This window comes from Lygodium microphyllum, chromosome 7, assembly GCF_053477565.2.
Source record: "Lygodium microphyllum isolate KBCC chromosome 7, Lygodium_microphyllum_v1.1.10, whole genome shotgun sequence".
In the NCBI taxonomy this organism is placed as follows: domain Eukaryota; kingdom Viridiplantae; phylum Streptophyta; class Polypodiopsida; order Schizaeales; family Lygodiaceae; genus Lygodium; species Lygodium microphyllum.
The window spans coordinates 19,334,322-19,361,993 of record NC_141141.1 but is presented as its reverse complement, the minus strand read 5'-3'; the positions used below and the strand labels follow the sequence as shown (position 1 = coordinate 19,361,993).

At 44.0% G+C, this 27,672-nt stretch overlaps 1 protein-coding gene across 6 annotated transcripts in view; it reads right to left on the bottom strand.

The window, feature by feature from the left end:
• Window positions 1-27,672, bottom strand: part of D2HGDH (FAD-linked oxidases family protein) — a 204,358-nt gene that overhangs the window by 156,894 nt on the left and 19,792 nt on the right. For 5 of the 6 annotated variants that reach the window (XM_087681132.1, XM_087681131.1, XM_087681127.1 and 2 more), the window contains exon 2: window positions 25,022-25,525. In XM_087681132.1, coding sequence (XP_087537258.1) covers window positions 25,022-25,480 — 459 coding nt within the window. In that variant the 5' untranslated portion in view covers window positions 25,481-25,525. The remainder of the gene's footprint in view (window positions 1-25,021; window positions 25,526-27,672) is intronic. The other variant, XM_087681128.1, reaches the window with a different exon arrangement.

Here is a 27,672-nt window from a genome sequence, read left to right as displayed (position 1 = left end):
AATAGGCCAACGGTGGTGGGCTACAAGAGCCACAATAAGCCGAATAGTAGGCATCCTAGCTATAGGTGCAAAAGTCTCAAAATAGTCCAAACTTGCCCATTGAGCAAAACCCTTGGCAACAAGCCTAGCTTTGTGCTTGTCCGTGCAAGGTACTTAGTCTTATAGACCCACTTCACAGCTATCACTTTCCGTTGTGGGAAACGCGGAATCAATTCCCAATTCTGATTACGCTCAATAGAATCAAGCTCCTCCTGCATGGCCTAACGCCAAATATCCTGCACAAGAACCTCCTCAATTGTGGTAGGCTCACTAGTATAAAGAATGTGTAACATAAAAGCATAGTTCACACAAAGTGAACTATTTCATTGGGCCTATAAGCAAGCTGATCTATGTGGACCTGTAGGAGAAGCAGAAATGTAAGAAACACCAAAATCTTGCATGAGCTGTCGGTACCAACCAAAAATCTGAACAGACTCATTCTATTGCGAGGGACACTGAGTAGCCGCCGATACCTGTAATGCACTTGTCTGGGGTAGGGACTACCCCTCACTAAGGGAAGGTAAATCCTCCTCATCTAAAGAAGGCTCACCCTACAAGACTCCGAAGGGGAGGCCAAAGGGGTGGAAGTATGCAACAAAGAAGAAGCAATAGTCGCATCCATCAAAGGTGATAGGGAAACCAGAGTAGAGAGTGGAGGAGGAGGAGGAGGAGGAGGAGGAGCAGAAGACGAGGAAGGGGTGCGAAGAGACAACCTAGAAGGAAGGAGAGGAACTGAGGATGGGGGAGGGTCAATTGATGATAAAGAATCACTTGGAATAGAACCATCAGTAGAATCCTTGCAAGCCGACGATCACATCCTTACTCACCTCAAGCTTTTGTGTCTTCAGGTTGTAGAATTGATAGCCCTTCGTGGTAGTACTGTAGCGCACGAAGATGAGCTTCCTGGAATTTGACTTGAGCTTCGTCTTCCTCTTCTTCTTATCCACATGGACAAATACATCACATCCAAAGATGTGAAGTGAGACATGGAAGGCTTTCGACCAAAGAAAGCCTTGTAGGGAGTCATGTCCAGTAACACGGAAGACGGAGAACGGTTGCAGATGTGAACCGTAGTAGCCACCGCCTCACCCCAAAGAAAATAAGGAAGACCCTGGGATGCTAACGGGCCATCTCTAGCATGGTTCGATTCACACGCTTCACCACACCATTCTCCAAAGATGTGTTGGGATGGGTTGATAGACCCAAGATTTGTGCAAAAAGAAGGCACGGAAGTAGACACTACATCGTCATATCCCTAGCATTTGGCTATTTCCTTTGTAATATTTATGCTCTTATCATAACACCATTATGTAAAATTTGCATGACTCATTACTATAAAGTCATGACACATGCTATGCAAGTTGAGAAGGAAAAAGACTAGGTGTTCTTACTTTTGGAAAGGTCATTGAACCTTAGAAACATAACAATGTACAAATATTAATGTGGTAATAAAGAAAAAGGAGGATTTAGGAGTCGTGGGGAAGAAAGAAGTGGTTGAGAGAAGTTGTAACTTCCTCTCTCTTCTCCTTTTATCTCTTCCTCTCCACGACTTTCTCTCTCTCTCTCTTTGGGCACAACTTTCTTGTCTCTTTCTCTTTACGCATTCCTGTTTGTTCTAATGGAAGAGGGAGAGCTTGAAGATGGTGAGGATGCAGAGCCTTTGTGTGCCTGATGGATGGGTATGGGTGTTCATTTGGGGTGGAAGAGTAGGAGTTTCTACAAATTTTGAAGGTCGGGCATTGTAGATGCCACTCTACAGCCTGGATTCTGAGCATATGTTGGTGCCTCATTTGGGGCGCTACCATTTTGGCGATCTTGCCAGGGGGTTGTAGGGTAGCTTTCAAAATCTGCAGAAAAATTTATGACTTGTCTCTCAAGCAAGGCGTCCTCCTTCGAATTTGGTTATTGAGTCCAAAAGTGAAATCAGACGAAAGATTGGCCATGGTTTACGTTGCGCACGGGATGAAGGAAGATGTATATGCATTTTGGATTCCGCAATCAACATTTTCGTCTTTTCATCGAATTTGCAATCATTTATGAAGGTGCAGTCAACGAAAATGGGCTCCATGATTGCATCCGCAATTTCACAAATTGGTACATTAAAAGACGAAGCGGATGCAGAGAACAAGTTGTTACCAACGAGTTCTTCCCCACAGACACACATTGCCTTGAATTTTGTTTGCATTTCCTTTCTTCCAGCACTTTCAAGACTTTAGAAAACACCCTTAATTCTCATCCATCCCAATACTTCCTTTTCTTTTCTTAAATAAAACTACTTTTTCCTCCTTTAAGTTCTAAGGAAATCTTGCATAAATTGGGTGGAGAACTCCATTGTGATATTCTTAGTGAGGGTGTCCTTATACGTGATTTCTTTTTTGGGTTTTCTTCATGAGCTTTACAGTGTGGTTGTCTTTCAACTTGTATTAAGTGTGATGCTAACCTTGTGTTCAATTTGTCGAAAAGCCCTATCCTTTGTGATCTACATATGATTTTTGTTTGGTATGTTTTCAAACCTAGGCTTTACGACCTAGCCGTGTTTTTCTTTTTGTGTGTTATCTCCTTTTCTATCCAATGGCAGTTCGAAGATAATGAAGAAAAGAATATCAAAGATAAAGATAAAGATTTTGCTAGAGATGATTGTGGTTCTTCTTCAAGTTTGTTCGCGAGGACGCTTCACATTTCAATGTGGGAGAAATGATAGACCCAAGATTTGTGCAAAAAGAAGGCACGGAAGTAGACACTACATCGTCATATCCCTAGCATTTGGCTATTTCCTTTGTAATATTTATGCTCTTATCATAACACCATTATGTAAAATTTGCATGACTCATTACTATAAAGTCATGACACATGCTATGCAAGTTGAGAAGGAAAAAGACTAGGTATTCTTACTTTTGGAAAGGTCATTGAACCTTAGAAACATAACAATGTACAAATATTAATGTGGTAATAAAGAAAAAGGAGGATTTAGGAGTCGTGGGGAAGAAAGAAGTGGTTGAGAGAAGTTGTAACTTCCTCTCTTTTCTCCTTTTATCTCTTCCTCTCCACGACTTTCTCTCTCTCTCTCTTTGGGCACAACTTTCTTGTCTCTTTCTCTTTACACATTCCTGTTTGTTCTAATGGAAGAGGGAGAGCTTGAAGATGGTAAGGATGCAGAGCCTTTGTGTGCCTGATGGATGGGTATGGATGTTCATTTGGGGTGGAAGAGTAGGAGTTTCTACAGATTTTGAAGGTCGGGCATTGTAGATGCCACTCTACAGCCTGGATTCTGAGCATATGTTGGTGCCTCATTTGGGGCGCTACCATGGGTATACTCCACCCGAATGTCATGGTCCCTGCAAAACTAAGAAAAGAGGTTAGAAGTAAACTCCCCATCGTGATCTATTCATACGCCACAAACTTTGAAAGTAGTCTGTGTCTCCACAAACACCTTCCAATCGTAGAAACGAAAGTACGCCTCACTCTTGTACTCCAAAAAATAAGACTACACATTACAACTAAAGTCATCTATAATCAACATCAAATACTTGGCCTTCCTAAGGAAGGGCGTGCCCATAGGTCCGCAAAGGTCGGTGTGACCAACTCAAGCATGGTAGAAGCCCTCCTTGTGGCAACCTAGGGATGAAGCTGCCTGTGCTACTTGCCCCTCAAACAACTAGGGCACAAAGTGTGAATAGGAGGGAAGTCAGGAAGTCCCTCCACCATCTTCTTACAAGAAGCTCGTCATATAGTGTCAAATTTGAGATCATCATAACAAGCATGCCAAAGCAGCCACAATCGTGGGAAGACCTTGCGGCTAAGGCTGTAAGCATGTGAAGCCTACCCTCTTGAGATCGTGTCCAAAGAATGGCACTTGTAGAAGTATCCTCCACTGTCACCACATCCTATGTAAATACCACGGTAACAAGCTGTGTAAGACCATGAACAAACAATAGGTTAAAACCTAAATCCAGTACATAGAGAACTTTAGCAGAAGATCTGGCAACAAAGAAATAGTCCCCACTCCTCAAAAAGGAACAGTAGAGTTGTCACCAATGGTGACTATGCCTCCCCTAGCAGTCAGATCCTAGAGCCAACCCTCTCTATAGGTGATGTGAGAAGAGACCCCACTATCAATGAGCCAAGGCTTCTCTTGAGTGGAGGAAGCAAGAGTTGTATCCTCCTCGGCAAATACATGCACAAAGACAGACTTTGTCATTTCCGGGACAATCTTCAAATCCTTCCAATCCTTCTCATTTGGCTTCAAATGGGGGTACTTTTACTAACACTTCTCCTTGAGATGAGTGCCCTTCCCACACTGTGCACACTTGAGCCCAAGTAATAGTGCAAAGACCCCAAATCTACATCTCAAAAGTTTGCTGCAAATTTTGTTTGAATGCTGAAATCTAATCAGCATGTGTCCCTGTAAGCAAAAGGTCATCAACATATAAACAAATGATCAGCATAGATCCCCCCTCTTTACATACGTAAAGAGTAGACTCTGATGAGTCGTTTATGAACCCTTGGTTGAGTAAAAAAGCATCAATCTTTGCATACTAAGCTCGAGGACCTTGTTTCAAGCCATATAAAGCCTTTTTCAGCTTACAAACCAAGTATTCAGATCCCTCAACTACAAAACCAATGGGCTTATGTACAGATACTTCTTCATGAAGTTCCCCATGTAAAAATGCAGTCTTTATATCTAACTAATGCACAATCCATCCATAATGGGCAGCCAAAGCAACCATAGACCTGATGGTAGTCATGCAGGAGGTAGGAGCAAATGTCTCCTCATAGTCAATCCCTTTCTTCTGTGCATAGCCCTTGGCTACAAGCCTTGCTTTATATTTGTCAATGGATCCATCTGCATTCCTTTTCAGCTTGTAGGCCCATTTTGTTCCAATGGCTTTTTTTTACGATAGGCAAAGACACTAAATCCCATGTTTGATTCTTAATGATGGAATCAAACTCAGCTTGCATTGCTGCCATCCAATGCACACTATGTTGTGCATCCTCAAAACATTCAAGCTCCTCATCATCAACTATATTTGCTGCCATAACAAACTCCATGGTATGTACATTAAAATGCATACGAGCTTGCCTTCTACTACGACCAGCCATGGGAGCATCCAAATGACTATCTTTCATAGTCTGTAAATACCATCTAGGCATTTGTCTAGCCTCCTGACTGTGCAGAAGCTCTTGTTGAATTTCAAATTCAGCACTTTGCTGAATATTCAGTTCAACCATGAGCTGATTTTCGGCATTATCCAATGGAGCAGCTAGCTAAACATTAAGTTCATTTGCTGAAACTCCACCTAAATCACCAAATGAAATGGGCAACAGCCCTTCAAATACATCACTAGCAGCCTGATATGTGTCAAAACCAACAAGGGATAATTCTGATTTTTCATCGAAAAGTACATCCCTACTAACAAATACCTTTTTAGAGACAGGATCATATAATCTATATCCTTTGCTCTCACTATTGTACCCCACAAAAATGCATTTGACAGCCTTGTTATCCAACTTTTTTCTAAATACCTTGGGAATGTGTGCATATATGCAAGACACCCAAAGGTACAAAAGTGCCCAACATAAGGTTTCCGGCTATTCCAAGCCTCAAAAGGAGTAATATTCTTTAATGCTTTGGCAGCGCATCTATTCAAAACATGGCAAGCACACATAACGGCTTCCATCCAAAAACCATGTGGCAAGCTTTTTGCTTTAAGTATACATCTGGCCATCTCCATGAGTGACCGATTCTTCCTCTTTGCAACCCCATTCTGCTGTGCAATATAAGCAGTAGTATACTGATAAACAATGCCCTTCTGCTTCAAAAACAAATTCAACATACAGGACATGTATTCCCCCCCCAGTCCAAACAGAGAGTCTTCACCTTGCAGCCAAATTGGTTCTCAACAAGTGCTACAAAAGCCAAAAATGCATCATACACTTCTGACTTTTTCACTAAAGAGTCGACCCAGCAAAAGCAAGTAAAGTCATCAATAAAAGTCACAAAATAGTAACAGCCACCCAATGGCTTTGTCTGCATAGGGCCACATATATCTAAGTGCAGTAACTGTAACCTGGCTATGGCTCTAAAAGCAACATCACGGAAAAACGAAAACCGATGCATTTTCCCCAAAACACATCCCTCGCATAAGTGCTCAGAGGTCTCTCCAAGAGAGGTAACCCATCAAGCATCTATGTATGCTATAAAAGCATCAAGCTACCATAGTTTACATGCCCTATGCAAACATGCCATAACTCCACCTGTAACATAGCACAAATAAGAGTGGACGCTAAATAGGCCGACTAATCAACTGAAAGAGCATCCAACTCATATAACCCATGACATAGAGTGCCAGTCAAGACCAAAGTCATGTGTTCCTTATCTTGCACCATGCATCTATCATCATCAAAGGTGACCTACAAACCACACTGTGCCAAAGAAGAAATAGATAACAAATTCTTCTTTATACCTGGCACAAATAAGGCATCCTGTAGGTGGAGAATAGAACCATCAATGGCTGTGAGCACAATCTTCCCAATACCTCTAACAGGGTATGATACATTATTGGCACACTGTACAGACTTGTTAGCTAGGGCTACACCAATAGAAGCAAACAAATCTCTGCGAGATGTGATGTGCCTAGAAACACACTATCAAAAAACCATGTGCATGCATCCTCAGTAGAGCTAAATGCTCTATCAACCCAAAAAGAGTCATAACTGCATGTATAAAAACAATAGCCCCTATCTACAACAAAGGACGCAAACTCAGTAGCAGTGGAAGGAGCATCAGAAACAGACATCCCCAACTCCTCCTCCTTGACTATGCGCTTTCTACACTCAGTGATGTAGTGGCCTGGTTTCTCGCAATAATGGCATTTTCCCTTCTTGGCTTTCGTACCCCCTTGTTTCTTATTGCCCTATGAAGTGCCTGAAGTCCCAAAGCTCTGCAGAGCATTCTTTGCTTGGCTGCCCTTACCCTTCTGTCATGCCATAAAAGCCTGCTCAAAGGCTATAACATCCACACCATTGTTTCTTCTTGTCTGCTCCTCCTCTAAGAGCAAACTAACCAGCTGAAGAAAAGTAAGTGTCTGTGGGGCAATCCTCATGGTGAGGTTCAAGGCCATATGAAAGGCCAAGTACAAGGGCGGCAATGAATTCAATCTAATAGATATCATCTGTGCATCTAAGTAATACTCATCAACATTCATAAGCTACTCATGCAAGTCCTAAATTTATTTAGGTGATCCTGCATAGAATTACCCTCATCCATCTTCAATATCTCAAGCTCTTTCTTCAAGAAAGAGATGCAGGTCTCATTCTTACCAATAAACATCTGCTCCAAGGTCAGCCAAAAGCTACTCATGAAGAAGCTGCAGACCGAATGCGAAAAATGATAGACCACTAAACTACCAATGCAATCAGGGACAAGGCATGTGCATCTCGTGTATCCCATGCCTTTTGTGTTGCTAATCTTTGGGGAAGTGGTTGAGGTGAAGCAAGCTAAACAAGCTGAGTTGCCTGTTATCCATGTCCTGCTAGAGGGGGAGTAGCAAGAGCCACAACTCCGGGCCTAACTTCCTCACCGTTGACATATTCCCAAAGATTCTTCGCAATCAACACATTCTTCATCATAAAAGACCAAAGTGCATAGTTGTTACCATCCAACCTGTCCTCCTTGGATACATAGGTAAATACATCACCTCCCTGATTTGCCGTGATAAACAATGCCAAGGAGCGGATCGAGAGAGTTAAGTGGGAGAGGATCTAGAACCCTAATTTTCTATAAATTGGCAGCCAGCCCTCCACTCTTCCCTTAATCTCGTTTTTGCAGATTTCAGGTGTTTTAGCTTGCTGCCCACACCCTATTCGTGAAGGACATCTCAGCCGAAGCTGTCCATTGCTGTTTCCATCAATTGCGCCTGATTTCCACCCCTCTTCACACAGTTTGGAGCTGATTTCAGTCAGGCGACCGCTATTCTTGTGCAGACTTGCTGTCGTACAGTCTGCCACGTCATCACAGTCCTGTTGCCTTTCAATCTTTTTCTCTCCTATAGGCTATCTTGCCTGCGTTTTTAGTATTTCTCTCTCCTCACTGCTATCTGCATCAGATCCAGCCTCTCACTACTGGGTTTGCTGGTGTTCGACATCCGGATGCTTCCTTGCTGTGATTCGGGATCCGTTCGGAGTACGATACACTCTCCAGCTCATTATCCCTGCCCTAATACTTGAGATACAGGAGTTCAAGGTTCAATATTCATTCACTGCATAGTGTGTTTACTGAATGAGCATCGTAATATTCAATAGTTATATCACTTCACTTATTCACTATGTTCATTGTCTCTGAATTACCTAACCCTAACTGTGTTCTTTTATCAGTCTGTACTTTGTCTTACGGTTTCTGTTTATGTTTCTATGTTAGGGTATTTCTTAACATGGTATCAGAACCTGGTACTCTCTGAGAAACCTAGGCCTTTGATCTGAAAGCTCTTCACAAGAAGCAAAAACAACAGTAGGTTCAAATGACTTCGAACACAACACTGATTCAGTCTCCAAAACCAACTATGCCAAGAACCGAGCGAGAGTGGCCTGATCAGCTTGCTCCACAAAGTTCCGACATGCTGGATGACACTTCTGATTACGTGGAAGAATAGCTAGACAAGCTGACCTGTGAAGAATATAAACTGATCGTAGCTTATAGACGAAAGAAGATTGAGGAGCTCAATCGAAGGATTGCCCTTCAAGAAAATCTCCTAAATGAAGGTATGCATAAATCTCTCTCTTCAAATTTTGCGCATAAGTCTGATGATGTTGTAGGGCTGTTGAGACCTCCATCAGGGATGGGCCCCCCTGTTGGAAAACAAGACCCAGAGTATGTTCCTTTATTTCATCCACTTCCATCCACTCCGGTGCAAGGTACGTTAGATTCATCTTTTGTGCCTTCTTCTTTTACTTCTTCTGTTTTGCAATATTCTGGTAGAGATCATGTGGAAGAAAGTGTACAGTCTATTGACTACGGAAAAGGTCCTCTTAAGAACCAATTCTTGTATGTTTACACACGTCGTAGGGATTATAAGAAAAAGCCAGGTACCTTTTCTTCTACCCTTCCTTCTTTTACATCTACTTCACAAAATCAGAATGAATTTGGTGTTTCTTTTTCTTCATTGCATGGTGTATCATCATCTTCACATTTTCATTTCCAATCATTAAATGATAAAAATGAACAAAATGCATCTGCACCTCATTTTCAAAACCCACCCATCCCACCACATTCATTCGCTGCTTCTCCACTTCCATTCACACCATTCACTTTTCCATTTCAGAAACCTTATGTCACACCGCACATCACACCGAGGGGTTATGGAAACATAAGCACATCCTTTAGAACCTCATCCTTACCTCTGTTGGGTGGTGTTCCACCTACTTCATACACACTTTTGGGATCATTGCAACCTGGGTATCCCCCCCAATCTCTCCCAAGTGTGGATCAATTAACTCCACAGTTTGCCTCCATGGCTTTCCCTAGTGGACCTTCTAGTCATACTATTGTGCCCCAGCCTCACTTTGGACAAGGCTTTCATGTCCCAGTGCCTTCACATACACCGGCATCTTATGGAAACATTCATGTTCCAGTGCCTACGCCTCAATTGGCACTCATTGGACACTCACAACCTACTTGTGCCTACCCATCTTTTCCCCCTCCTCCTTCTTATCAGACACATCCACCTCCACCATCTTACCCTTCATAATCTTATCCCCCACATCCATCTTATCCTACCTACTCAACACCTCATGGTTCTAGCTCGTCTTCTACCAAGCATGCATTTAATGACAAGACTCGTTTTAACGGGTCAAACTTTACTACTTGGTCGAACTTGATGAGACATGTCCTTGACTCCTAAAACCTATGGGATCTTGTGCAGGGGTTGGAACCCCAACCCGATCCCTCACTTGTTCCATACGAGGTTGTCCACTCATGGAAGGCTAGGAATGCCTCCGCTATTGTGGAGTTGATGCAGGGCTTAATGCCTGAGTTTCATTCTCAGCTTCAGCATTTCGGCTTAGCGTCAGAGCGATGGGCACACTTGACTAACCGCTATGTGGCTCGGGATAGGACCCGTCATATTAATCTTGACCATGAGCTTCAACTTTTCAAAATCATTGACCGGCATGACTTGAAAGTCAAGTTGGCTGAGTTTCGGCATCTCCTCATTGAATTCTCTACTACGGGGACTCCTAAGTCCTCTGACGATCAGGTCACATTGTTCCTAAACAAACTCCCTAGGAAATACTTCAATTTTGTGGAAGACATAATTTCAAAACCTACTATGCGTACATTCTATGCATTTGAGTGTCAGTTGTTGCGTTACGTACGGTTGTTCGATCAATTTCATATGAATTCCTCTTCAGAGGGGACTCTGGTTGCTCATTCTCAGAAAGGGTAACAAGAGAAGGGAAAACAAAACCAAACCTCCACTCAAACTCAAAATCAAAATCAAAATCAATCCAGGGAATCACAAGGAACATCCCAATCTCTCAAACCTGGGTGGCAGAATGTACCTAAAAAGAATAGATATTGTCAACATTGTCAAAAGGCTGGCCATTTTGACGACGAGTGTCGATCAAAGGCAAGAGGCACAGCACCAAAGCCTAAGTCTCACACCCCCGCCCCTCAATCGGGCAACCCCCTGCAGGGGAGGTAGGGTGATGGCAAGGGGCAGTTTAAAGGTCAGACTCACACTGCCACCCCATAGCCATCTTAGTCGACAACGTTCTCAACTCCAGAGGGCTTGTCTGACTAGTCTGCAGAGGCCCATATCGTCTCCATAGAGCCATCAGATGCGAGTCTCGTCCATGTTGTTGGGTATCTCACACGCCTTACTTACGCCTACGCTCATATGGGAGTGTGCGGGTGATCACTAGGACACTGGGGCACTTTTTACTCTCGGTAGGAGAGGTTTTTTCCCCCAGATTATGTGTACTATTTTGTATGTACTTGTGGTGCACACTTACGGGCACTTACTGTGTTCGGGTGTGAACAGCCCCTTATAACCCTAAGGTATAAGGGTTATCATTTGTACTTTCAGCTTACACTCTATTCAGTACTATTGCATTGGGTATCGTGCTCAACTCTGTCTCTCACTCTCACACTGTCTACTGCACTTCAGCTGCACCTCGATCCTCTCCCATCTGACATTTGGTATCAGAGCTCAGCTCAGAGCAGTCTTCAGTCTGCAGTCTGCAGCCCCCGCCAGTTCTGCCCCAGCCGCCTGTTCCTGCCCAGTCCTGCCTGCGCCTGTCAGTCCGTCAGCGCGCAGCACCAGACGACTCCTCTGCCCAGCGTGCAGCTCCAACAATCAGCGCGCAGCACCGCCCTGCCCAGCGCGCCACCTGTACCTGCGTGCTGCCACCTCTGCCCAGCGAGTCCTCTGCCCTGTGTCTGCCCAGAGTGCCCCTTCGCCTGTCAGTCTGCCTGCGCAGCCTCCCTGCGCTGAGCTAGCCTGTGCCGTCAGCTCCAGCTGCCAGCGCGCCACCTGTCTCCACCAGCCAGTCCTGGGTACCGCCTCCTCTGCCCAGCGCGCGCCCAGTCCTGCCTGCGCGTGTCACTGGACCTGCACGCCTGTACCTGTGCGTCAGTCTGACTGTACCCAGCAGTCATTACCTCGGGAATCGTGCCCGTCGTCAACACGCAGAGGTAACATTCTGCACTTTTCTTTTACACAGGAGTTCGTGCAACAGGTTCAGGTTCAGCATTGGGAAACGTGCTGAACAGCAGGTTCAGTTTTCAGCATTGGGAAACGTGCTGTGTCTGTCTGTGGCACATTGAATGCACATTTTGGGGCTTTTGTAACAGACATTTGTGACAGAAATTTTGGGCAGAAAATTTTGGGGCTTTTGATGTTTTAGTGCTGCTGAGCACTAATTGCACCTTGGGAAGCGTGCATCAGTGACAGTTTTTTTTGACAGAGTACCCTTTGCACATTAATTGCAGACTTGTGTTTGCTGCAATTTCTGGAAATTTGCAGATTTCCAGCCCGTACTGCATTGACATTGCTCTATTACCTTTTGGGAAATAATGGCAAATCAGGGAGGAGATGTATTCACCTATGTGTCCAAGGAAGACCGATTGGATGGGAACAATTATTCCCTTTGGTCTTTCATGATGAAGAATGTATTAGTGGCCAAAAATTTGTGGGATTATGTCAGTGGAGAGGAAGCACGACCGGGAGTTGTGGCTCCCGCTACTCCTCCTCCAGGAGGACGTGCAAGAGGGCAACCTCAGCCCCCTCCACCTCACCCCGCTCAGCCACTTCCCCCAAGAACTGCAGCTCAGAAAACTTGGGATACACGGGATGCACAGGCTATGTCGCAGATTGCATTGGCAGTTCAGCGTTCTATCATTCCTCATATTCGTTCAGCAGCTTCTTCACAAGAAGCTTGGTTGATATTGGAGCAGATGTTTGCAGGAAAGAATGAGACTCGCATCTCTTTCTTGAAGAAAGAGCTAGAGACTCTAAAGATGAATGAGGGTGATTCTATGCAGGATCATCTCAACAAAATTCAGGACTTGCGGGAGCAACTCATGAATGTGGATGAGTACTACTCAGATGCGCAGCTGATTTCTACGACATTGAATTCACTGCCTCCCTCTTACTTGGCTTTTCATACTGCCTTGAACCTCACTATGAGGATTTCGAAAGAGCCCATCACTTTCATTCAACTTGTCAGTTTGCTTCTAGAGGAGGAACAAACTAGACGGAACAGTGGTGTGGATGGTATAGCCTCTGAGCAGGCTTTTATGTCAAGGCAGAAGGGTAAAAACAGCCAAGGGAAAAATGCTTCGCAGAGTTCTGGTAGTAGTAACACTTCACAGACAAGTCAGAAACAGGGGGGCACGCAAGCCAAGAAAGGAAAATGCCATTACTGCAAGAAGCCTGGCCACTACATCACTGAGTGCAGGAAGCGCATCGCCAAAGAGAAGAAGAAGGACTCAGGGATGTCTGTTTCTGCAGCTCCTTCCACTGCTAGTGAGTCCGCGTCCTTTGTTGCAGACAGGGACTATTGTTTTTACACTTGCAGTTATGATGTCTCTTGGGCTGATAGAGCATTTAGCTCTACAGAAGATGCTGACACTTGGTTCTTTGACAGTGGTGCTTCACGGCATATCACATCTCGTAGAGATTTGTTTGCTTCTCTTGGTGCACCTCCCGTTGGGAAGTCTGTTCAGTGTGCTAATAATGCATCATACCCTGTTCGTGGTATTGGGGAGATTCAGCTTACAGCCATTGATGGCTCTATTCTCCGCCTACAGGATGCTTTGTATGTGCCTGGCATTAAGAAGAATCTGCTTTCCATTTCTTCTATGGCACGTTGTGGTTTACAGGTCACCTTTGATGATGACCGTTGCATGGTCCGTGACAAGGAACACATGACATTGGTCTTGACAGGTTCTCTGTGTCATGGGTTATATGAGTTGGATGCTCTTTCGGTAGATCAGTCTGCATATTTGACATCCACTCTTACTCCTGCTATGTTAGAGGCAGAGTTATGGCATGCTCGTTTGGGGCATGTAAACTATGGCAGCTTGATGCTATTACAGCGTACTCAGATGTTGGATGGATTACCTCTCTTGGAGAGACCTCCTGAGCATTTATGCGAGGGTTGCATTTTGGGGAAAATGCATCGTTTCTCTTTTCCCCGTGATGTTGCTTTTAGAGCAACAGCCAGATTGCAGCTTGTGCATTCGGATGTTTGTGGGCCCATGCAGACACAGTCATTGGGTGGTTGTTACTATTTTGTAACATTTATTGATGACTTTACACGTTTGTCCTGGGTCTACTGCTTGAAAAAGAAGTCAGAAGTGTATGATGCATTTTTGGCTTTCAGTGCACTTGTGGAAACTCAGTCTGGTTGCAAGATTAAGACTCTCCGTTCGGACCGAGGGGGGGAATACATGTCCTCTATGCTGAATTCTTATTTGCAACAGAAGGGCATTATCCATCAGTACACTACTGCATATACTCCACAGCAGAATGGGGTAGCAGAGAGGAAAAATCGGTCACTCATGGAGATGGCCAGATGTATGCTGAAGGCAAAGAGTTTGCCTCATAGTTTTTGGATGGAAGCCGTCATGTGCGCTTGCCACATTTTGAACAGATGCCCTACCAAGGCCTTGAAAACCGTCACACCTTTTGAGGCTTGGCACAGCCGCAAACCTTCTGTTGGCCACTTCCGTACTTTTGGGTGTCTTGCATATGCCCATATTCCACAGGTACTTCGAAAGAAGTTGGACAACAAGGCTGTAAAATGCATCTTTATGGGATATAGCAACGAAAGCAAAGGCTACAGACTCTATGATCCCGTGACCAAGAAGGTTTTTGTCAGCAGGGATGTTGTATTTGATGAAAAATCAGAATTATCCTTGGCTGGTTTTGATACATATCAGGCTGCCCGTGATGTCTTTGAAGGGCTGCTGCCCATCACATTTGGTGATTCAGCTGGTACTTCAGCAAATGAACCTAATGTTCAGCCAGCTGCTCCTATGGAACATGCAGTAAATCAGCACATTGCTGAAACTGAAATTCAGCAGGAACTTGTACACAGTCAGGAAGCAAGACATGTGCCTAGATGGTACACGCAGACTATGAGAGATAGTCATTTGGAAACACCCTTGGCTGGTCGTACTCGAAGGCAAACTCGACTGCATGATTCAGCACATTCCATGGAGTTTGTTATGGCAGCATGTACTCATGATAATGAGGAGCCTGAATGTTTTGAGGATGCACGACATAGTGTGCATTGGATGGCAGCCATGCAAGCTGAATTGGATTCTATTCATAAGAATCATACTTGGGATTTGGTGTCTTTGCCAGTTGGCAAGCGTGCCATTGGTACGAAATGGGTCTACAAATTGAAAAGGAATGCAGATGGATCCATAGATAAGTACAAGGCACGGCTGGTAGCTAAAGGCTACGCACAGAAAAAGGGCATTGACTATGAGGAGACCTTTGCTCCTACCTCCCGTATGACGACCATTCGGTCTATGATTGCCTTGGCTGCACATTTTGGTTGGAAAGTGCATCAGCTGGATATAAAAACTGCATTCTTACATGGGGAACTTCAGGAAGAAGTGTATGTACAGCAGCCCATTGGTTTTGCAGTTGAAGGCTCAGAAAATTTAGTATGCAAGCTGAAAAAAGCTCTATATGGTTTGAAACAAGCTCCACGAGCTTGGTACGCAAAGATAGATGCCTTCTTGCTTAGTCAGGGGTTTGTAAACAGCCCATCTGAGTCTACCCTTTATGTACATAAAGAGGGGGGATCCATGCTGATTTTGTGTCTATATGTAGACGACCTTTTGCTCACTGGAACACGTGCTGATCAGATTTCAGCATTCAAAAATAATTTACAGCAAACTTTTGACATGTCTGACTTGGGTATTTTGCACTATTACTTGGGCATCCAGTTTGTACATGATGCTAGAGGCATTGGATTATGTCAGTCAAGGTACATTGGGCAACTTCTTGAGAAGTTTGGCTTACAGGATTGCAAGCCAGTTTGTACACCCATGGAACCTGGGCTCAAACTGTCATTACATGATGACAGTGATTTGTTTGATATCCATACTTATGCTCCAGCAGTGGGATGTCTCATCTATCTATGCCACACTCGGCCAGACATACAGTTTGCCGTTTCAGTTTTGAGCAGGTACATGCATCAGCCTCGTATGTCGCATTGGCAAGCTGTGAAGCGTGTGTTTCGTTACTTGCAGGGTACTAGAGCTCTTGGATTGCTTTATGCCAAGGGGGGACCACTGCAGTTACATGCTTACCGTGACTCTGATTGGGCTGGTGATTTTGATACTCGTCACTCCACTAGTGGCAATTGTTTCTTTCTTGGCTCGTCATGCATTTCTTGGCTTAGCAAGAAACAATCCACTGTTGCCACGTCGTCATGTGAAGCTGAGTACAAGGCAGCCTTCACTACTGCAGTTGAGTGCGTATGGCTTAGACGCTTACTTGCTGATTTGGATGTATCTGTTACGGAGCCTACTCCTTTATATACTGACAGTCAGAGTGCCATTGCAGTGGCACGGAACCCTGTGTTTCATGCTCGCACGAAACACATAGAGATTCACTACCACTTTGTCAGAGAGAGGCTACATGCAGGTGATATCAGCCTTGTCTACTGTCCTACCACCAGCAATGTGGCAGACATCTTCACCAAAGCTCTTCCACGAGACAAATTTGAAGCATTTCGCGATGCTTTGAATTTGACGCCCTTTGGTGACGGATGATCCTTGTACACTTGATCACTCTTCACTCCAGGGGGGTTTGTTGGGTATCTCACACGCCTTACTTACGCCTACGCTCATATGGGAGTGTGCGGGTGATCACTAGGACAGTGGGGCACTTTTTACTCTCGGTAGGAGAGGTTTTTTCCCCCAGATTATGTGTACTATTTTGTATGTACTTGTGGTGCACACTTACGGGCACTTACTGTGTTCGGGTGTGAACAGCCCCTTATAACCCTAAGGTATAAGGGTTATCATTTGTACTTTCAGCTTACACTCTATTCAGTACTATTGCATTGGGTATCGTGCTCAACTCTGTCTCTCACTCTCACACTGTCTACTGCACTTAAGCTGCACCTCGATCCTCTCCCATCTGACACATGTCTGTGAGTTGCCTCCCCACGAGGTTACCGCTGCAGAGGCCCACTCGACACAGCCAAGCACTTCAGCTCCCGTTTGGATTGTGGACAGTGGAGCTACACATCACATGACTCCTATAGAGGATATCCTCCGTACCCGAGCCCCTGCAGCCGGGCGGGTCCGCGTAGGAAACAACTCCTCGGTCAAGATTCAGGCACAAGGTTGCACCAGTTTTGCCACTGATAAGGGTCCGGATCTGACTACGCTGAACAATGTATATCATGTCTCTCAACTTGGGATGAACTTGTTATTTGTTCAGCAGCTTTGCCGGTTGGGGCGAGCGGTTTTCTTTACAGCAACCACAGTCGAGATGCTTGACTCTCTAACTGGTTTAGTGATTGCTCGTGGTGAGGCACAGCCTAATGGCCTATACCACATGGCACACTTTCTGATTGAGCCGACAGTCGAGGGCTCCGTGTTCCATAGCTTCCAGGCCTTAGCCATCTCTTGGGAGCCTCCGAACAATGAGCGTCTTTGGCATTTTCCCTTAGGGCATCTTGGTTATGACTCACTTTATGAGTTGTCACGCCGTGAACTACTTGAGGGCCTTCCATGCCTGAAGCTCGCTCGAGATGCTTGTAAAGCTTGTCAGCTCAGGAAGCAGCACCGTACCCCATTTCCTTAGCAATCCTCTCATAGAGCTGAGGTGCCTCTTAGATTGATTCATGTCGATCTTTGAGGGCCGACATCCACTGCTGCCTTGAATGGCGCACTGTACTTCTTTTTGATAGTGGATGATCATTCTAGATACTTATGGTGTACTTCCTCAAGCATAAATCCGATGCTTTCACATACTTTTCTGCTTGGGTGCTGCTGGTTCATAACCAAACTGGTCGTCGTGTCGGTTGCATGAGGAGTGATAGCGGTGGTGAGTTTATCTCCCACGAGTTCTCCGAGTTTCTACAACAGCATGGCATTTCTCGCCAGCTCACCTCTACCAACTCCGCTTCTCAGAATGGAGTTGTAGAGCGTAGGAACCGGACAGTCATGGAAATGGCACACTCTATGCTGTTCTCAGCAAAGCTTCCTGAGAGCCTTTGGGTCAAGGCTGTTAATACTTTGGTATACATCCTTAACTGGTGCCCGACTGCGGCTCTTCCTCAGAAGACTCCGTATGAGGCATTCTTTGGCTCTTGGCCTGTTATTTCCAACTTCAGAGTCTTCGAGTGTCGTGCGTACACACACGCGCCTAACAACAAGATAGAAAAGCTCACTCCCTGAGCTGATCTTCTTATTTTTGTGGGATATTCCTCTGAGGCAAAATCCTATCGCTTGTTCGATCCTCGTACAAACAAGGTGATCATTAGGCGGGATGTCGTCTCTGACGAGAGGGATATTGTGCAATCTTCTGCACCGGATTCCGATCCGATTCCTTCTTCCACATCATCGGAGATCGTGCCTACTGAGCCTGGTCTACTTTCCACTCCTAACCTTCCCACAGATTCTTCAGTTCCTAGGCCCCCTTTGTGCGACCCGTTACCTCGCTAGTACCAGCAGACCTTGCGGGATTCAGGGATAGACGGAGGAACCTAGAAGATCTGCCCGGCTTGCTCCTCATGCCTCATTTGTGTCATTGTTTACAGCTGATTGCATAGCGCATTCTGTGCCGGATACATGGCAGGAGGCTCTTCAACACCCTCCATGGCGAGCAGCCATGGAGAAGGAGCTCGAGAGTATTGACCGAAATGCGACTTGGACATTGGAAGATTATCCAAGCCACAAGAAAGTCATCAAGACAATGTCCTACTAAAGATCACCGACACTCCTCTATGAGCGTAGGCATGAGTGAAACCCAACAATCTTGAGCCAATCGTGGGGTTCCCAAGGCTGGGTGCATTTTCCAGTGGAGGGTGATGCTGTGTAGAGCTGATCAATGACTATTTGGAGCTAGGTGATGGCTAATTTGATCAGGGCAAAGCTATTGTAGGCTGGACAATGTTCTTCTAGGACCACTTGAGTGGTTTCAAAGCTGTTCTATAACAATTTGCGGTCGTTAGAGACTTTTTGGAGAAATTTGTTGAAATAGACTTTGCAGGATAGGACTTTTTTGGCAAGATTTGGTATTGGGAAGATTGGTCTTCTTGTGCCTCCATAGAATCATTGCCATTTCAGTTCAGATTTGGTATTTTTTGGTCCCGGCTACTGAGATCAACTAAAGATAGGTGTAGAACACTACATATCTTGTATTAATATTTTAGCGATGATAAAGAAATACCACAATAAGCACCAAGATTTGGGGGCAATCTTTATTTGTGTCCAAAGTCTCTTACTCTGAATTTAAAGATTAAGTGCTTGCAAGTGAAGGTTCATTGCCCTTTGGTTCACCGAAGGCCAATTCCACCCACAAGAGACAGTGCTACCTTCTGCTTCTTGAGCTCACCTAGTTGTATCTCTTCCTCTCGTTCATTCATTTCTCACAGCATTCATTCATCATCCTCTTCTTCATTTTCGTCCATGTCTAAGTTCACACTATGTTAGTTGTGTTTGTACACTTTCTTCATTTTTTTTGCAATCCCTAGATTATCTACATATGGTAGCACAATCGGTGCTCTTCTATGAAGTCTAGGTTTGTACAAGAAATACGCATCTAAATAGTCAACTTAAGACTCCTTCAACTTGGGAGACTATAATGCCTAACCGAGCCACTCCTTCATTGTAGGCCTTGATAATCTCCTACATCTTGTTGATATGGTCCTTCATTGTAGGGAAATCTGAGACATGTAATTGTCTTAGCCTCATCTCAAGGGTCATCGAATGGGCAAAGGTCCTAGCCTGGTCGAGAAAAGACAACAAGGTCTAGATCTTCAAGGCAATGCAGATGAGTGGTATATTAACACGAATTGAATAAGTGCAGTTGAAGAAGAACAAGAAACAAGCACAAGTATTGAGCCTGTCCCAAAGAGCTACTGAATCTACAGAGGCACCCATGTAGGGATCCACAATAGACTAAGATAGAGGGACAAAACCAAACACCCAGAGGCTGGAGGTGTCAAAGATGGCCTCAACTTTGCACATCTCAAGCATGTAAATGGTCTCATCAAGCTTCTGGTCTTGGGGAAGATTGGAAAGGGCATGCACATGAGCAAAGGGTGCCATGAGAGTGAGTCAAGGTAGAACTAACTCAAAAAGGGAAGGGACAACAAAAGGGGCACAAGAGGCTCAGGGGGTAGGGGACCAATCACCAACATGATGCTCCTCACAGTGATCATCACAATCTCAACAGTCCTCCCAAGCCCAAGAATCCTTCCTGTCATAGCAATCCAACATGTTGTTCCTTCAAAGCTTCAAAGATTGCTGCACTGGAGAAGAGGTATTTCCGACCACAAACCACACCATTCGTATCCCGGAGGCAGCCTCCAGGCATCCATGGACACAATCAAGCCTGGAAGGGAGCATGGAAAATGCAGTAGCAATGGAAGGAAAATGCAGCAATAAAAGAGGGTTTTCTCATGCACACTTGGCATGATACCATGTGAGTGCACAAAATGGAAGCAAACACACACACACACACAAAGGGAGGGAGGGAGGGAGGGAGGGAGGGAGAGAAGAATAAACATAGAGAATGATGTAGGAACACACAGATCTAAAAAGGACTGCATACAAGGAAAGCCCCTGCATGTAGCCACGTCAATGGGGGTGCCAGACAGCAGCAGGAGGGAGAAGATGATTAGACTGAGGAGAGAGGATGGAAAATGTCCACATTAACAGCAGCCTCATGACCACAAACAACAGAGGCAAAAGAGAGGCTGAACTGTGATGAATGACATCAATGAGGAGCCCTATATATAGGAAGCAAGTCCAAAACTGGCCGACCTATCATAATACAAATCAGACTTGCTTAAATCGAGTTAATGGCATCAAAATACACTGACCTGCCTGCCGTAGTGCTGACAACCTGCAATAAATGTCCAATTTCCAACAGTAGATAAGCCACCAGCAAGAGAGGTGCCACGTGGCAAATAGGCAGCAGAAACACAGGTCAGGATACATATGTACAACTGCAGCAAGGTGCCCAAGATCATAGGAGACCTCCATGTAATGTGTCAGGGATGAACACTGCTGTCACAAACAGGACTGATTGAAAGATAGTGCTAGAGATCCAAATGTCCTTGCTAGATTCTATTGGAGACTCACAACCAAGAGAAGGACATAGAGGAAGATAGAAGATGACACCTGCCAACAATACCCCCTCCACCAAGGGTTCTCTTTCCCATTCCCCTAGATTGCCTTGAGAAGCCATGTATATGTTTGATCTCTTTCGCATTTAGCTCCAGCTAGACTATTGAGCATTTGTACTTCCTTTTACTTTTCTCTTGAGTAATATAATTAGCCACAACGAATTTCGCACACACACCCCCAACCCACCACCAAAAAAAAACCTTCAACCCATAGCCAGGTCCTAGTTAGTGTAGCTAGAGGGAAGAAATCAGCATCAAGAGATCAACGCAATAAGACTGCTCTCTTGGCCCCTTTCTCTTCCTTTTCAAAGTGGAGGCCGTGAGCTCTTATCTAACAGACATGCCCATACATATCCATGGGAGCAAGATGGTCATTCAAACGTTTAAAGAGCTTCCAGATATGGAGTCCACAAATGATACACTGATGTGTCTGGACAAGGATGAGAGCAGCTTCAGAGCTTTTGAAGCAGAAATGAGTCATGTATCACAACTTCAGGTATTATCATCAATTTTCACAAATCATATGACTTTTTGGTCTGCAACACTCCACAAACAGACCAGAGGCCTCACAAGGGCTTGCACAACTGAGTTCCTCACGGAACCTCAATGAGGTATCTTGGATGCCATGTCAGGATTGACATCACTTTAGAGCAACATTGGGCACCTTTTCTCTAAAGCATCAAACAAAAGCTCCTCACTGGAGCACAATGAAACTCTCTTTAGCAAGGGCTCACTTTTGGAGGACATAAGATATTATGACAACGTCAGACCTTGAAAGATCTCTCTCTTCCTTTAGATATCACTCTACAAGGCGTTGGTAGGCATCACATGGCTTGTTTATGGCAGAGTTGTGGTAGCTTATTTTAGCTGCAAAGTGTCAAAGGAGACATCAAGATATTGCCTATAGGAATCCAAAGGATGTGTAGAGAAGAGCGCCCTCAACTTAGTCTTCCATCCTATAGTTGATTCTACAATAGTGACTTGGGGGATAATAGCTTCAGTCAATGAAGGACCACCCATTAGATGTTGGCCCGTGCTTGTTCGGAAGGAGTTGAGCCACTTTTTACATGATCCATTTGCAAAGGAGGGAAAAGGAATTAAGTTAATTCAGCTCATTTGGGTTGTTCCTAAAACAAAGTTGCTGAGAGGGGTTTTGAGAGTTTAGGTCCAGCTTCAAGACATTTTTGGGCCCTGTTTTGGCAGCTGGTCCTTTTCCCACAGCAACCAACTGGCCCACCAATATGGCATATTTCAATTTTCTGCATCTACCAGTTATCGCCTTCTAACCAATTGCAATATTTCTTGCCTATTTATAGGGTACCCTCAATACAATGCACTCAGTTCTTGGTTCATCATGTCTTCTGAGTGCCCACTAATCTGCACCTTTTTCCTCATCGTGGGATCTCATTGTCATCAGGTTAGACACCTTGGCCATTCCAATAGGATTTCAAGTTTGCTATATCTCCTTTCGAGATCTAAGAGCTTATTGGGAGCCTCATGAGTTGGCATAATTCAAAGGGCAACTACCAATTGGCTCCAGTGGAAAGCACACTTTGGTATAGACCACCTTTGTAGAGCTTGGGGCTTCCATCATCCATTATCTAAAAGGGTGTTGTGATCAACTTCAGGATGACACGTTACTCCCAAAATCTCAGACAGCTCTTCCTCCACATGGAGGTCTCACAGCTTTGCAAAATGAGACTGCAACGTGGGCCAGAGAACAAGGAGGAATCACTATCCCCACAATCCCCAATTCCAAAACTAACCATCTCCTGTGACTATGGTCTGAGTGTCTGATGGAAGGAAATGAAATTCCAATGATGTTACAGCTCAGCATATGATGTCAGAATATGCATTTGGAATTTTCATAATAAACGCAACATGTGTGAACACACGAAATTATTAGTCTTATATAAGGTGAATCTAGGTATCTTTTTTGGTGTCTAGAAAAATTCCTATCCAAATAAAGTTGTGCTTACAAGTCCAAATCACAAATTTTACAAATCCAGAGCACAAATAGCTTGTCTATAAGAGAAAGTGCTGTAATGGTACAAAAGTACTAGAAAAAGGAAGGATCTGATGGTTGAATCATACAAATCTACCATAAGATATTTACATACTCCCATCGCATATAGCTGAGTACAAGAACAGTAATAACTTGGCAAGTAACTACATATTTTATGTTCGTCTTATGCAGTATGTAGGCATGTAAGTATTCCATATCAAAAAAGCTTTTAGGATGATGGCAATGCATGCTCAGAAATTTTTGGAAAAGCAAATTGCTCATTGAAGCAAAGAGTTTTTTTTGGGAGTTTTTCTCTTAGGAACTTTCGGTTGTATGCACATTAGCTAGATGCCAAATTGTCACAGCTTTCAATTGAGATGCTCATGTAAGGCACTATGCCACAATGTTCTCCAAGATGGAAGAATCCAGAGCAACCAAAACTTCCCACTATGGATACAGCAACAAAAGGTAAGGAGGTTTCTAGAGTAGGCCTTCCTAGAGGGAAGCACACTGGACAAATGATGGGGTGGGGGAAAGAGCCATGAGGTGGCTTGCACAACCACTCCATGTTTGTCGTGAAGAAAGGAAAATGGCCCTTAAAGGTTCTGGTGAAGTCTCTTGCATCCTTGCCTCTCCCTTGTCCTCTCTAAATCTCCTCAGAGTTCTTCCAAGAACCTCTCAATAGTGTCTGAAAAAACGTTTGTGATGCTCTCTTGTCAAAGAAGTCCTTTATTTCTCCATCACCTATCTACATCTGGCCTCCTAGATATGCCATGCTCCAATATTGTTAATAATCTGCTATCTCTATCTGACCTTCTGCTCAAATTGTAAAAAATCAAGAGTACCAATAAGAGTCATCAATAGCAACACTGTCTCAATGATCCTCATATCCCAACGCTGGCCCAAATGTTGATGACCAAGGAACTGCTCCAGGAATCAACATCATCTCTCCTTCAACTTGCAAAAAAGACCATACTGAAGGGTCCCTACTAAACCTCCCATGCTAGGGGCGGTCCCGAATGCAATGTCTCCAAGGCTCTGAATGGTAACCACATCTAACAAGGCAGCAGTGACCTCTGTGGTATTGTTCAGCCACACAAATTTTACTCAGACAGAAGTTTCCTAATAAGTTTTACTTTTTGGTAAATACTCTTCTCAATTGTCGAATTTATGGGCAGTTCTGTGCCACCCAGAGAGTACTTTCCTTGGGCCCAAAGTTTCATTGTTTACATGCTTTTTAGACATTATTTGCAGCCCTGTCTTCATGCCAGCTACGAGTTTGGTGTAAGGCATACTTGCAAACTTACAAATACAAAGTAACAGTCACTATATTAGTTAGATATGTATTCCTATTGCTTCAGATATTATATTGTTATGCTTGACTTGAGCTCATTCATTTTGTACATAATTTTTTTAATAAACCATGTTTTCACCAGATAAATTGTGCACAATCATGCGCTTATCCACATGCATGTGTAGGTGCATGCACAATGCACACGCCCAGTTGCTTGTTGGTTCAGCTGCTTGGGCTATATTGGCTTAGTCAGTGAGCCTTCCAAAACACTATTTCACACAAGATCCTCCATTTTTTTTTTGTCTACGTAAAAAGTGAATGCATGTGCCGCGTGCATGCATACTATGTAGGTCGGTAGGTGGAAGGATAGGTAGGGAGGTGTGTTGGTAGGCAGGCAGGCATGTATGTATGTAGATATGTGGTGGATGTGTGGGCGAGCAGCAGGCAGGCAGGCAAGCACGTCAGCAGGCCGATAGGTGTTATGTACCATACATGTATATGTAAACGCTGCTTAGGCTTTAAAAAGAAGTCGATGAGCTTGAGTCTTGACTCTTTAGCCCTGCAAATACATCATATCACACAAGGTCTTGATTTTGTGAGTGTGCTCTGAACACAAGAAAACTCCCTGCTTGACTCTCAGAAATTTTGCAAGATGATCCTAGACTTCATGGCCATGCCATTTAAGTTGCTCACGATGAACTGGAGAATGCACCGAGTGTCTATACTCCTAATATATAAGGAATGATTTGATGAACATACTCAGCCTTCACTATATAAAGAATGAATCAGTTTCAAACCTGTTGGGTTGTCTGAGGACGAAGCAGTACTTCGCTAGCTCCTTTATACTTACGCATCCAATCTGTGTTCACAAACTCTAGTTCATCTTTATCAGTAACCACACCCTTCTGTCCAGCAATTTTCTGAAATTCTGATATGTCTTCCTCGTTGACTGCAGAAAACCTAGGATCCCTATGGGTTTTCAGATATTGTGGATCCTTGGCAAACTTGGCAGTTTCTGACAACTGGGTACTGTATCCTCTCTGATCCAGGAAAGACACACTTGAGTGTCGACCCCCATAATATGTAAGGATACTTGGGTCATGTGCAAAGGGTGTCAACTTTCGAACTTTGTCTGGAAGAATCAATGTTCTATGTGAAGTAGATGCGTTCAACCTCATCAACTGAAAGCGTTCTCTAGAAGCCAATAAATATCTAAGAGCCATCTGCTTACAAAGGCCTGCATCCCCCACAACCATTAAAAATGAAGCATCTCACCCACGTTGCCTACCTTGGCATAGCAACTGCAATGAGAATTGAAATGCTTTAAAATTCCAAAAAATCATATGAAAAGCAGATTAATTATGTTGTATCATAGTATAAGTCTCAAGATAAGCATGATCAATCTAATAGAAGAATAAGTGAATCAATTTTTAATACCAGATATGGTAAAATTTCAAAACAAAGTTTTGATGGTTACCTGCCTTCAAAAGAGGACATGTTCAGCTTCTACAATTTAGAAGTATTCTCTTTTCTTTTTTCTGGGTAAAACACACTTTTTGAGGAAAAACTGCACCAAAGAATATATATGATGCAAAAGTGCATTTGCGTGTATGGAAATCCAAGGTAGAGCTTGTAACAACAAATGCATCAGCTCACTGGTAAATAAGGCTGCAGCATATCATGAATAAGAGTGCAAAAAGGCAGATAATGATGTCCCAAATGATAGATACGTTGAGCCTGAGGGAAAAATGAAGCATTGCCCTCATGTACATCCACTACCCTAGATATTCCTTTGGCAGCCAAAAATTATGTCTTTCATGGCTCAATAAGAGCAAATGGAGGGTTGACTGCTTTAGTCCATTGCAAACCCCCCTACAGATGAATTGCCCAGTGCATCAGATCTACCAGTCCATTAAATGCAAGAAAAGTTTCCTTTCCAGGATGCCATCTACACATTTTGAAAATACACACACCCAAAGGGAGCTTTGAAAACACCCTAAAATCCAATGCATGAAAATGCCAGATCATCCGCAAACTAATGGGAAAATGGAGAGGGTTAACCAAATCCTAAAGGATATGAGCAAACAAATTGGAAAGACTACGTACATAAAGTACAATTCGCACAAAACATTGCCACACACTTTTCAACTGGATACAGTCCCTTCATGTTGATGTATAGGTTTTAGCCTAGTCTCTAGGGCTCCTTATGCCATGGGATTACAGAAGGAGAAGGAGAAGGTTCATGCCGCCAAACACTTTTTAGCAGATATGAAATGTTAAAAATTACACAAGGTAGCATTAGGAAGGCACAATGTAGAGTCAAAGCTATACTGACACCCACATAGAAGACCTCTTGAGTTTGAGGAAGGAGAGCAAGTTTATTTGAGGGTGCCTAAGCAATCTGAAACCATGAAAACGGCAGATAAAATCCAAAACTGTCTCCTGGGTATTGTGGTCCATTCATAATACTTCGGAAACTAGGGAAATTGTTTCTTACAAACTTTAGATCCAAATTTTTCTTCCAAGTAACCAGAGGAAAAAGCTAGGTGCAGTTAATAATATTGTCTGAGGGGATGAGAGAGTGCAGTTGTTTGATAAACACTCCCTTCCACATGAGCCTAAAAATACTCAGCTGTTTGTAATAAACAAGCAAGTGATAAGTGGAAGGAGTTCGAAGTAAAGTTCGACATGGAAAGAGTGTAAGCACTATTCAAAAAAAGTTTCCCAATTTCCAATTAGACCTTCCCAATTAAATTTTGGAGGACAAAAACAGTTAAGGGCAAGGGAGTGTCACATAAATTAATGTAACACTGTTAATGTGGCATTTATACATTATTGCTTCTTTTGCGAAAAGATGTGTGGCTAATTATATTACTCAAGGAAAATACAATGAAGTACAATATCTGAACCAGTTGGAAATTTGATAGTGGTGCAATCTCCTCCTCAAGAGTGTCACAGCTACCCACTGTTTAGATCTCTGGGCATGGGGTGCTCCTCGCCGCCTTCTATGGTGGAAGCTCCACAAACTGAATGTCTCTGCTAGTGTGGATATTCAAGGGCTGCAAATCATAAATGTAATATCTTAGTGATTGGGACTTGTTGTGAGAGTGCGCAACGGAAGAAGAACACGAACACAGAGGAGAGGAGAGAGAAAGCAGGGAATGAAGGAAGAAAGTCTGCACTGACTGAGATGAATGCTGAATACACTGAAATGGACAGAGCAGTCCCTGCACGCAGCCCGGAGCGTCAGTGAGGGCACCAGAACAAACTGAAAGCAATGGCAGCACCAATGCCGGAGCGGGAGACGACGGAGACAGTGCTGAACCTGCAGAATACAATGCTGGGAATGACTGGGGGGCTGCTATATATAGCCCCAGGCCAGTAAAATGGGCCGACCTGCCAAATCTGGCCGACCTGGCCAGATTTGGCCGACCAGCCAGATCTGGCC